Here is a 12,798-nt window from a genome sequence, read left to right as displayed (position 1 = left end):
TTTTTTTTTTTTTAGTAGAGACAGGGTTTCATGATATTGGCCAGGCTGGTCTCAAACTCTTGACCTCAGGTGATCCACCCGTCTGTGTTCTTCTGAGGAGGATGCATTTCCTCATTTATCCTAGGGAATGTCATTAGTGTTTATCAGGTTCTCTAAAGGAGACTCCCCCCCAAAAAAGTCAAAAAGCCCTACTATAGGATAGGATACCATAGCCTTAAATATAAAATTGGTTATTTTAGAAGAAAGCTAACGAATATCAAATGTTTATGGATATAAAAGATAAGCTTCTTAGACAGAATCTTCAAATCAATGAAGGTCGTTTATCTTTGAATACCTGCCTTGGGGAAAGTAACCCAAATTTCATTCCCATCCTCTCTCCCTGCCAAGGTTCAAAGAGCAGCACTTTAGAAATTGCAGTTACCATAGCAACACACTCTGTGGCATGAAAACATAAGCTGCAAAAATAAGTTAAAGTTCTGGAAATGTATTGGTTGGAGGGGTCATATTAGCACATTTCTGTCTCTCTGTGCCGATGGCTCTATTTTAGGAATTTTGTTTACTTTGATGACAGCAGAGTCCCCCCGCCCCCATTTTAATAGAATTGAGAGAGTCTTCATGGTGGTAATTTGAGAAGTAATTATTAAGAAAACTGCCTTCAAGGGTCCTTTCCACCTTAATTTTTCAAGGAAGCACCAAATACCAGCTTCAGACTTTTAACACAAGAGCCTCACACAGGCGCGGTGAAAACAGAACTGTCTCTGAAGGGTTTGATTTGTTCCCCAGAGATAAAAATCCACACTATTCTTCAGCGCGTTTGCCAGGAAGGCAGGTGGGAGTCTGTCACTTCTCAAGAGCTAAGCTTGGGGCCACCCCCTGCAGCAGCCCCCACCAAGCTTAGTGTCCTTGTTGTACAATAGGGCTCTGTCTCCATGAGGCTCTCAGAAAGACCAAATGACACTGCCTGGTTCAGAGTAGATATTTAATAGGAGTTAGTGCTTTCTGTGCCTTTTTTGACCCTTTTTCCATAGAATCTGATAAACTCACACATATGAAAAGTGCTCTGGAAACAGGAAAGTCATATAAAAGGATAGGCGTTGGCTAGGCGTGGTGGCTCACGCCTGTAATCTGAGCACTTTGGGAGGCCAAGGTGGGTGGATCACTTGAGGTCAAGAATTCCAGACCAGCCTGGCCAACATAGTAAAACCCCATCTTTACTAAAAGTACCAAAAAAATTTAGCTGGGTGTGGTGGCCCATGCCAGTAGTCGCAGATACTCAGGAGACTGAGGCAGGAGGATCGCTTGAACCCAGGAAAAGGAGGTTGCAGTGAGCCAAGATCTCACCACTGCACTCCTTCCTGGGCAACAGAGCGAGACTCTGTCTCAGAAAAGATAGGCATTAATGTCGTGCCTCCCTCTGGAAGTGAAGTGGGTGTGTTTGTCCTGCAGGTCATGATGCTCATCCGGAACCACCCTGTCCCCGTCATTGCCATGGTCAATGGCCTGGCCACAGCTGCCGGCTGTCAACTGGTTGCCAGCTGCGACATTGCCGTGGCCAGCGACAATTCCTCTTTTGCCACTCCTGGAGTGAACATCGGGCTCTTCTGTTCTACCCCTGGGGTTGCCTTGGCAAGAGCAGTGCCTAGAAAGGTAATTTAACTTCCCCCACCCACCTCTGCCTCCCAGCCTTCTCTGGAGTTCCTCCTCCAATGCATGCGAGGATTCAAGATCCCGCTTGTTAAAAGTGCCTTTCATATCAGGACGTTCTGCCCAGAGCGCCTCTGGCTAGATGGGCCATGACTTTCCCTCTAATGGCAGGGAGGGAAGAGCCAACCGCCTGCCTGTTCCTCTGTAGCTTCTGACGCAGGGCGTCAATTTGTGAAATCACTGCATTTCCATCATGTGTACCCTCAGTACCACTGGGTAGGTTTGCCGATTGGTTTTGTTTGTCTTCCTAATGGTACATATTTTGTAATCTTATTTGAAACACAATTGAGACTCAGTTTTGTTGCACTGAATGGTTGCCCGTGAGAGAGAATAGCGTGCTGACATAATGCCAGTATCAAGAGCCTAGGATAGTAGTGTCGCTGGTTCACTCCTCGTCAACAGTCTGTCTTGTTCTAGAATGGATTTAGAGTAGGTGATTTTTGGAGTGTCTTGGGTTTACAACGGTTGCATTTCAAGAACATGAATCTCCTGTGCACGGTATGTTGAATCTGCCCAAGAAGGAGCCGTGTTGCAAAGTGGTTTTGTTAACTACAGTGAAGTCTGTTTCTGTCACAAAAGTTTCTTCCTTCCTGTAACATCATAAAATAATATCTCCTAAACCTTCCTTAAGTGTAAACCAACAGTGTTCTTGTTGCAGAAAAAGTGCCTCCTTGTTCTTAATTGGAAATCTGTAAAAAGAGGGACAGAGTCTTAGACCACACCAAGTAAAGAAGCTGTTGCTTTCTAATGTATATGATCTACTTTAGCATCAACTATGAAAATTAGCAGTTGCTCACATGCCTACGACGCAAGAGAAATAAGATCCAAGGGAAATCCAGTAGTAGGACCAAGAAGTTTAGGGAAGTATTCCTTTCTTTTGCAGTGCCGCTTTGTTAGTTTTTGAAGACAGATACTTGTGAAGAAGACAGACACTTGTGAACACACACACTTAGGACAGTGGGCTGGAAGTGGGCTCCGCACTACAGTAGGTGATGGCTGGCTAAAGTGTCTTCAGACTAAGAGGATGTTTTCGACTCTGTCAAGATTGACACTTACGGTTAAACTCATTCAGTAATTTTTTTTTTTTTTTTTTTTTTGAGACGGAGTCTCGCTCTGTCACCCAGGCTGGAGTACAGAGGCGCAATCTCAGCTTACTGCAATGTTCAAGGGATTCTCCTGCGTCAGCCTCCATAGTAACTGGGATTACAGGCACGTGCCACCATGCCCGGCTAATTTTGTATTTTTAGTAGAGATGGTGTTTCACCATGTTAGCCAGGCTGGCCTCAAACTCCTGACCTCAAGTGATCCATCCCCCTCGACCTCCCAAAATGCTGGAATTACAGGTGTGAGCCACCATTCAGTAAATATTTCTTAAGACTCTACTTTGTGTATTACAAATTGATTGTCAGAGCTTGTTCATAAACTATCTTATAACTGTGCAAATCAAATCACAAGGCCTTTGTTTAATAAAAGACAGCTGTGCTGACAGCTGCTTGTCCTCTTCAACACTTGACATGCTGGAAGGTTCCACAGTAAAGCACTTGAAACCTTGAAGTCAGCCCTACTGTCTGGATAAGAACCCATTCTCTCCTAAACTTTTGAAATCAAGGCTTATTAGATTTGATTCCTAGAAACTTAATGCTAGACTATATTTATCAACTTTTAAATTGATAAAATTTAAAGTTTTTGAGAATCAAAAGGGGAAAATATGACAAAAAAGAGGCCTTAAGTTCCAAGGAAGTCCAGTCTTCAGAAACCCCATTTCATAATCGCCCAGTTGGATGAACCAAAGTAGCTTTTACCTCCCAAGGACAGACCTCAGAAAATGGGGCAAAAAATCTCCGGACGGCCCTGCTCAGGTTCCTGGTCTCTGTTCTCATGTTCTGACCCCCAGAAGGCCTCTAAATCACTCGACTGGAGACTCGCCCGTTTTTTCTAATCAGGTGCCTGAAAGCGGTTCAGAGTTCTGTCAACAAGTCCTTGCATGCTGGGCTTATTAATGCTGGGCCACTCGGAGCCATGACTCAGGAACGTGGTTTGGGGTCAACACTGAAAAGCAGAAATCACAGTACTGATGAAGGGAATTTTGTAGGAAGAAAAAGTCTTTTGGAACTTAAGGCCTTTGTTAGGTTTCTGGATTTGCAGATCTAATTGTGTGGGCCTGCTTTAGGAGGAAAAACTGGGATTCATAACAATCTGACCCAAACCACCTGCCCGTTGTCTTTGCCGATTGCGTGCATGTGAACCCCTCCGTGGACATCCATGCACAGGCCCACCGAGTATTTTGGGGGTGGGTGTGTGTTCCTCGTACACCTATAGGGAAGCTAGCAGGTACTTTTGCAAACTGGCCTGGACAGGAAGTTGGGCTTGTCTCACGCTGGCTAAGACAACATGTGTGGGTCACTAGTGCCCTCTCCCGGCCGCCACAGGGACCTGCTTGACTGTGCTGGAGACGGGCAGAAACAATGGAATCAAGCCTGTCTCTTCATTCCAGACCAAGCCTGGACATGAATAATATTCCCCATTTGTAAACAGCTTCTCTCCTTGGGCATGATCTAAATAATGCATGTTCCCAGCACCCTATAAAACACCCTGCCTGGCGCAGCTGCTCCGTTCCCAGGCAGAGCTGGCCTTGCTCAGACCCCAAGCGAGTGCCTCAAGCAGCCAGCCGGCCTCACTGGAGAGCACGTGGGAAATGAGAAGCCCTTCCTCCCAGAACAGTCATTTTCCTGAGGCAGGCGGACTCTGATTTCCAGTCAGCTAATGAGAACAGAGTGGGGTTTCTAAGCTGGAAAGATGGTTAAAGCCCGCTGCTCAAACTGGTGCAGACGTTAGAGAGCCTGGGAGAAAGGCTGGGTCTCCAGCCTGCCCCAGACGGGCTGTGTTTTAGCAGTGATTTGTGTGGCCAGAGGTTGGGAGTGCAGTTTCAGAGGAAGCACAGTTCCACACCCAGTTTGCAAGAGGGCCTGGGAGTTTCAGGGCCTCGTGTCCTGTGTCCGGCCAGTGAGATGGGACCCATGACCCTCACTCCAGTGTGCTTCCCTCAGAGCCCGGCCACGTGGCAGCCCCAGGGACAGACCCTGCCGGTGCCTCGGTGCCAGTGCGAATGCATGTGCATGTGTGTGTGCACAAGAACCCCATGGGTTCTGCTCAGGCCTCTTTCCATAGTGCTCCTCCTACAGCTCTTCACCCTGCTGCTGGTGCTCCCTGGGAGACAGATGCCGTGTGCTGCGGTCTCAATGCTGTGTCCTCCCCAAATTCCTGTGTTGAATCCTCCCCCGCAAGGTGATGGTGTTGGAAGGTGGGGCCTTTGGGGGTGATGAGATCATGAGCATGGGGCCCTTGTGAATGGGATCAGTGACTTTAAAAAAACAGCCCCAGGCTGGGCGTGGTGTCTTATGCCTGTAATCCCAGAACTGTGGGAGGTCGAGGCAGGCGGATCACCTGAGGTCAGGAGTTCGAGACCAACCCGGTCAACATGGCGAAACCCCGTCTCTACTAAAAATACAAAAATTAGCTGGGTATGGTGGCACATGCCTGTAATCCCAGCTACTTGGGAGGTTGAAGCAGGAGAATCACTTGAACCTGGGAGGCGGAGGTAGCAATCAGCCGAGATCGTGCCACTGCACTCCAGCCTGGGCAACAAGAGCGAAACTCCATCTGGAAAAAACAACAACAACAACAACAAACAGAAAAACAGCCCCAGAGAGCTGCCTTAACCCTTTTTCTCCATGTGAGGGCACAGCTAGAAGGCCCCGTTTATGAACCAGGAAGCAGGTCCTCAGCAGTCGCAGAGCTGGCACCCTCACCTTGGACTTTGCAGCCTCCAGAACTGTGAGATATAAATGTCTGTTGTTCATAAGCCACTGGGCTGTGGTTCTGTGTTCCAGCAGGCTGAATGGACTAAGACAGCACACCCATGCAAAGGGGCATGACGTGGGGAGAGTCCCCTGTGGGCTGTAGCACACGATTCTTGCCACTTGGGTGGCCTATGAGATCCAGAAGACCCCTCTGCTTTAAATAATTGCCCCCATTCCAGGGCAGGGGTGACCATTTAAAAGCCAGCATTAGAGATCATGAACCATCTGTAGTTGGCCTAGGTGTGTTAAAAATAGGCAGTGCATTCACTAGGTGCCTACTGAGTGCCCAGGACTGTTATTATATGAGCCTCGCACCTGCTATCTCTGATCCTTGCAATACTGCAGGAGACGCTCATTTTTGTTTTCCAGATGAAACAAACTCCAAGGCATTAAATAGTTGAAGGTCTTGTGGTTAGTAAGTGGCAGAGCTGGGGTTGGAACTCAGGTACATCTGGCTCAGCCAGGTCCCTTGAGCTCAAACCAGGTCCCTGAGCTTTTCTTCTGCAAGCAAAATCTTCATAGTGACTTCTCTGATTTATGTCTGGCTCAGATGGACCATTTTTTCCCAGCCTTTCCACTGTACTCCATGTGACAGTGTGCCCTGCTGTCAGTAGTTAGTGGCTTCTTCGCTGTGTCCCTTGGTGACAGTCATTTGTACCTGAGCCTGCTGGCTGCAGAAGTGAGAGGTGAGAAATGGCTTGCTCGGGGGTCCCAGGAGGACCAGTGCCCAGCAGGCCTGGGACCAGGCCCCGCCTGTGAAGCTTGAACTCCAAAGGACTTGGCCCCAAACCATCTGGGGCATTTGGAATTCCATGCAGTTCTGCACCCACACACCGCCAGCCCAGGCCGCAAGTCCCTCACCTGGGATGAATACATGTCCATCTGCTGAGCCGGCCAGGAAGGAACATTTACTACTTTGGATTTACTCTTTCCTCCTTCCAGCTCTGACTCCATTCTTAACAACTCTGAAAGTCATCTAGGACTTGATCATTGCAAGTGACAAAGGGATCGATAAGGTTGACTTGGGTGGCTTTTGTTGCTTTTTCATGTTGCATCAGTTTTTCAGGCTTGGCCACTTCCTGACATTTGGTCCCTGTGAGTTCCCCAAGGGCCGCCTGTATCAGTAGAGGGAAAGTGGCTGGGAGGAGCTGTGACACCATCTCCACCTTGGCTTCTGATCCCAGGTGACATGCGGTTCAGGGGCAGAGATGGAGCAGAGCCCCTTCCTGGCTCCATGCTGTGACCCACTAGGTGTCTTCAGCAGGGTCCTATTTCACAGCTGTTCACAACAGGATCTGCTTTTTAGCTCCTGGTTCAACCAGGGCTTCAGACACACTTTGGCGTGAAGTGCTCTTCCTGGTCAACTAAAAATGGTCTGCCCTGAAACCCCCATAGCTGTCACAGTCCTGCTCCCTCCAACGTAAAATCAATACAGCTCCAAAACAGAGGTGACGATTTAGTCCATGCCTTTAACTTTACAGAGGAGAAAAGGAGGCTCCGCATCACCTGTCCCTGGCTGCCAGCCCAGTGCCTGTGGGCTCCATCTCCACCCATGGTGGCAGGAGGGGCCTCAGGCCAGACTTCTGGTCTCTCCTTTATCCAAGCTCAATCCAGGGGGATCCAATCTAGTCCTATGACTTAAAAACCTTCTAGATCCATGGTTCTAAACTGAGAGCAGTATTGCCCCAGGGATATATGGCGATACCTGGAGGCATTCTTGATTGTCACAGCTTGGTGTGGGGGCATGGGTACTACTGATAACTAGAGGGTGGAGGTCAAGGATGCTGCAGAACGTCCTGCAATACACAGGACAGCCCCCCGCCCCCCACCCAGAAAAAGTTATCCGAATGTCAGTATCACCAGGGTTGAGAAACCCCACTCTACATGCTGATGCCTCTCCCGTGTCTGTCTCCAGCTAGTTCAGCTCTCTATTGCCAGGCAACAGGTCACCCACAGTATCATAGCAAAAGACAACAGAATTTGCAATTTGGGCAGGGCTCAGTGAGGAAGGCTTCTCTCTGCTCCACAGGATCAGCAGCCTCAGCTGGGGACTCATCTGAAGGCTGCTTGCTCACGTGTCTGGCTATGGAGGCTGCCTCTGAGCTGGGCCCCCCAAAGGGTGGTTGGCAGCACACTGCACCTGGCCTCTCAGTGTGGCTTGGGCTTCCTCATAGCATGGAGGCTGGGTCTCAAGAGCAAGAGCCAGAGCCAGCTGGAAGCGGTATCACCTCCTTGCCCTCTTCTCAAAGGAACCAGCCTGCCACTTGTGCTGTACTCTATTTTCCTGCCTACCTGCCTTCCTCCCCCTCTTCTTCCCTCCCTTCCCTCCTTCATAAACATTTAATAGGTTGCTTGCTACGTGCAAGATAGTCTTCCAGTGCTGGAGAAATCAACAGAAGACGAAAAAAATGGCCAGGCATGGTGGCTCATGCCTGTAATCCTAACACTTTTGAGAGGCCAAAGCTGGAGGGTCACTTGTGCCCAGGAGTTCACGACCAGCCTGCGTAACATAGTGAGATGCCATCTTGGGAAAAGAAAGAAATCCTGTCCTACTGGAGTTTATGTGCTACAAAGGACATATACTATAAACAAACATGAAATATATAGGGTGTTAAATAGAGAGAAGCACAAATGATTTAAAATGTAACCAGGCAGGGTCAAATGATTTAAAATGTAACCAGGCGGGGTCGCTTCAGAGTTTTTTTACACTGGGAGCAGGGCGGCCATGGAAGACCTCAGTGATAGGGGATGCAGGACTAGAGGCCTGCAATGAGGGCGTGTGCCAGGGGAACAGCCAGGGAAAAGTCACTCCAGGCAGAGGGACCAGCGAGTCCGAGGACCCTGAGGTGACTGCCCACGGGCGTGTTTGAGGCACATCAGGGATGCCACCAGGACTGTGAGAGCCTGAGTGAGGGATGGGGGAGGGAAGGCCCCTGCCCTGTGTCCTTGTGCCCCTGGGGATCCCTCTTTTCCATTGTAAATTTGACTTTAGAGGAGCCGGCTTGCTAGCACAACCGAATTGGTTGGTGCAGTGGCTGTGAAGCAGAGGACACAGTAGGGAGGGAGGGAGCTGGGCTCCCCGCTCTTCACCAGCCCTGGAACCTTGGGGGAGAGTTGTAGGAGGGGAGAGGGCATCCTCTCCTTGCCACTTCTTACCCATTGGTGAGTTAAAACCATGCTGGGCTCTACGTCTGGTCCCTGAAGACATTGTCTGTAAATCCTTGCTTCTCCAGGAGGCTGGGGCTGCTCTCTCCAATCAAGCCGAGGTGGCAGCCCCGTGAGTGCTTGTGGGAAGTGGCCCCAGTGGGTTCTGAGAGGTACTGGAACCCCCACTCCGCCCTCCCCACCCCCACGCTGCAGTGTCTGTGGGTCATCCCAGCTGATGTGGATTCCATCCTGTGCTTGACCCTCAAAAGAGGTAGACGAAATCCCCAGCCGTGGCAGGGCTCAGTGACCAGATCTGTGCAGGAGCAAGACAACACGGGACAGTCACTGCCCCTGGCGCCGGTGTGGTTTCTTCGCTCTTGGAAAGATCCACTCTCCTCCCGGGCAGGAGTTAGGGCGCTGAAGACATCAGGGCTGGCAGGTGACGTGGTATTTGAGGAAGCAGGTCATTGAGCCGAGGTGGGACTCAGGTCGGGGGGGAGCGGGTCACAGGAGAGCACCTCAGTGACCTCCCGTGTCTCCCTGTAGGTGGCCTTGGAGATGCTCTTTACTGGGGAGCCCATTTCTGCCCAGCAGGCCCTGCTCCACGGGCTGCTCAGCAAAGTGGTGCCAGAGGCAGAGCTGCAGGAGGAGACCATGCGGATCGCGAGGAAGATCGCGTCACTGAGCCGCCCGGTGGTGTCCCTGGGCAAAGCCACCTTCTACAAGCAGCTGCCCCAGGACCTGGGGACGGCTTACTACCTCACCTCCCAGGCCATGGTGGAGAACCTGGCGCTGCGGGACGGGCAGGAGGGCATCACGGCCTTCCTCCAGAAGAGAAAACCCATCTGGTCACACGAGCCCGCGTGAGTGGAGGCAGAGGAGTGAGGCCCATGGGCAGCGCCCAGGAGCCCACCCTCCCCTCTGACCCCAACCCCACGCTGCCTCTCAGCTTCAACAGGCAACCAACGAGCAGCTTTTGTGACTTGATGCTGGTGTCACAGCATTTGGCCTACATTAAAAGCCACGCTTTCATGGTGAAAGACAAAAGGGGGAGTGACTGAGGTGCTGACCTCAGCGCAAGGCTGGTGAGCCCTGCAGCGGGCCAGCTATGGCAGGAAGCCTGGCATTTGGGGTGCTCCTTACAACATCTTAAGCAAGCGACCCCCCTGACATAGCAGAAGGTGACAACCCATGGAGGCAGGAAGGAAGGACACCAGCCTGACCCTTATCCAAAACCTCCTCCTAGGCGGAGTTAATCCTGGCTGCTCAGGAGAGCAACACCTTTCAAATCTCCATGAGATATTCTCCACGCAGAAAATCTTCTTGATTCTATAGCGATGTAATCATGCCTATGGCTTTGAATAATCTTATGTGATTTAAATAAATTTAATCTTTACAGAGACTGGTATGTTTTATCTCCCAAGCTATACTGCAAACTGTCTAAGAGAAGAAAAAAAGGCCGGGCGCGGTGGCTCAAGCCTGTAATCCCAGCACTTTGGGAGGCCGAGACGGGCGGATCACGAGGTCAGGAGATCGAGACCATCCTGGCTAACACGGTGAAACCCCGTCTCTACTAAAAAAAACAAAAAAAACTAGCCGGGCGAGGTGGCGGGCGCCTCTAGTCCCAGCTACTCGGGAGGCTGAGGCAGGAGAATGGCGGGAACCCGGGAGGCGGAGCTTGCAATGAGCTGAGATCCCGCCACTGCACTCCAGCCTGGGCGACAGAGCGAGACTCCGTCTCAAAAAAAAAAAAAAAAAAAAAAGAAAAGAAAAAAAATCAACTGTTTTTATATGCTCAGGCTGATGGACATAGAGTAGGTGCCTCCTATTTCTATAACCAATGTCGTTGTTATCCACGTTTCTGTGCAACCCAGACTCCAGGCTCAACCTGAGGATGAAAACACTGGGGAGAGGAGGTGGGAGGCAGTGGACACGTCCTACGCATGAAGAGCACCTCCTCCTGGCTGGGTGGTGGCTCCTGCCTATAATCCCAGCACTCTGGGGGGCTGAGGCAGGTGGATCACCTGAGGTCAGGAGTTCAAGACCAGCCTGGCCAAAATGGTGAAACCCCATCTCTACTAAAAATACAAAAATTAGCCAGGTGCAGTGGCACGTGCCTGTAATCCCAGATACTTGGGAGGCTGAGGCAGGAGAATCGCTTGAACCCGGGAGGTGGAGGTTGCAGTGAGCCAAGATGGTGCCACTGCACTCCAGCTCTGGGGCAATAGAGCAAGACTCTGCCTCAACAACAACCACAAAAAAAGCAACACCTCCTACGGACACACTTGCAAATGACGCTCGGCTTCCAGGAGAGATCACAGACCAGAACCAGGTGCATAGGTGTCCCACCTGAGCAAGGGTTTGACTTGGGTCCTAAGTCTATGACCTGCTGGCTTCAGGTCTAATGCAGCCCAAGAAATGTCCCAAATCTCTTGTCGTCAAGATTGTTGTAAGGCTGATTGTTTAAAACCAGTTTGTTTCACCTGCGAGTAGAACGTGGCCATTCACGGGATGAGTAGTACCACGCTGGGGATGAAGAGCTGTAAGGCTCTAACCTGCGCTTCTTCAAATAGCCGGGGCAAGGGTCTCATGGTATGGGTGTCCCTGAGTTGTTTTCACAGGTTTCTGCTGAGAAAGGCAATTTGTTTCTTTCCTAGATTTTAGAAACCACAGAGTGTGCTCTTGAAAAAGAGGAGTTTGTTACCGCTACTCACGCGCAGAAATTATGAGCGCTGCCGCTTCCTGGACGAACGCTGTGTGCTGGGTACCCTCTGTACATTCTCATTTCATCCTCGTGACAGCCCAGTGCCGTAGGTACCGCAGCGACCTCCAGCTCATGGGCGAGTAGTTGAGGCCAGCTTTGTCCAAGGTCAAACAGCTGAGATGGTAGATTGAGGATTCCAGACACCATCTGTCTGATAAAGCCACAGATAATCTTCCCCCAGCCACACTGCCCCGAAGGGGGCCGCTGGGCTGGTGAGAGGCTAGCCTGGGGTCGGCAAGCCTGAAGAAATGGCCACCCTACCCGTGACAGTTTCCCAAGAGAAAGGAATGGCCTCAGCACTGAACCCCTTGCAACAGAACACTGCCAGTGTGCAAGGGAAAGGACACCAGCTTTGCTTATCTGCAGACCACCAGTGGAGTTTTTACTGCTAAGCTCGTAAACACCCGGCTGCAGCTTCTAGACGAGGACATGAGGCACTGGCTGTCGTGGGCAGCTCAAGAATCCTGCGGGTCCGTGGGGCCACCCGCTGTCTGTTCCCCTTCAGGGGACCTGCTATGGAAGACACCCCCTTGTGGTTGCCAGTTCACACCACGTAGGGGAGAGGGTGATATCACCTCTCAGGGCCTTGGAGAAAGTAACAAACTCTTCTCAAACACGTGACAAAAGAAAATCAAAAGTTGACTTTCCCGTTTCCTTATGAGCACTGTGCCCTCAAACCGTGAACTCCCCTGACCTCCAGTTTGGCTTCCCGGCCCCAAGCTGATGCGCACTCAGGGACTAGCTATACATTTTAATGGCTACCTGTGCAGAAAGTAATCCAGAAACAAAATCTGCTCCCCACTCTGCAATGTCGTATAATTTATCCCCAGGCAAATGTCAATTCTGGGTTTATTTGTACCTCTGCTTCCTTCCCCCAGGATAGTGAATACAAATTTTCTAATAACCACACATGATAATTGCTTTTGGAAAGCCTAGTGTTTATCTTTCCCTCTGCGCTGTTTACTCCTTGGGGTAGCTGAGCTGAGCTCCGCCCAGCAGGTCACACCCCATCAGGTTCAGGGGCTACGTGGTGACATGGGTATTCGTTTCTGTCCGCCCTGGCTGAGAGATCCTTGGAGAGCTGGCTTGACCCTGGAAAACATAGACGCAGCGAATGAGAGAACACCAGCTCCCTGACCGATTGTACCCCAGTGACTTGAGGTCGGTTACCAGGCAAAAGCACATGGTGATTGGGTGAGCCTGAAACTGTCCAGGCAGCCCTAGGAAGTAGGTCTAGTAGGTGGTCTTCTTTTTTTTTTTTTGAGACGGAGTCTCGCTCTGTTGCCCAGGCTGGAGTGCAGTGGCACGATCTCAGCTCACTGC

The 12,798-nt window shown here is 50.7% G+C and overlaps 1 protein-coding gene across 1 annotated transcript in view; it reads left to right on the top strand.

The window, feature by feature from the left end:
- The window catches only part of ECHDC3 (enoyl-CoA hydratase domain containing 3), a 22,765-nt gene extending 12,652 nt beyond the window's left edge, over positions 1–10,113 (top strand). Inside the window, exons 4-5 of the mRNA XM_023223204.2 lie at positions 1,447–1,647; positions 9,258–10,113. Of these exons, the coding sequence (XP_023078972.2) occupies positions 1,447–1,647; positions 9,258–9,578 (522 nt within the window). The 3' untranslated portion in view covers positions 9,579–10,113. The remainder of the gene's footprint in view (positions 1–1,446; positions 1,648–9,257) is intronic.
- Positions 10,114–12,798: the final 2,685 nt, after the last annotated feature.

Source organism: Piliocolobus tephrosceles, chromosome 9 (genome assembly GCF_002776525.5).
Source record: "Piliocolobus tephrosceles isolate RC106 chromosome 9, ASM277652v3, whole genome shotgun sequence".
In the NCBI taxonomy this organism is placed as follows: domain Eukaryota; kingdom Metazoa; phylum Chordata; class Mammalia; order Primates; family Cercopithecidae; genus Piliocolobus; species Piliocolobus tephrosceles.
This window is presented reverse-complemented; position numbering and strand designations above follow the sequence as displayed.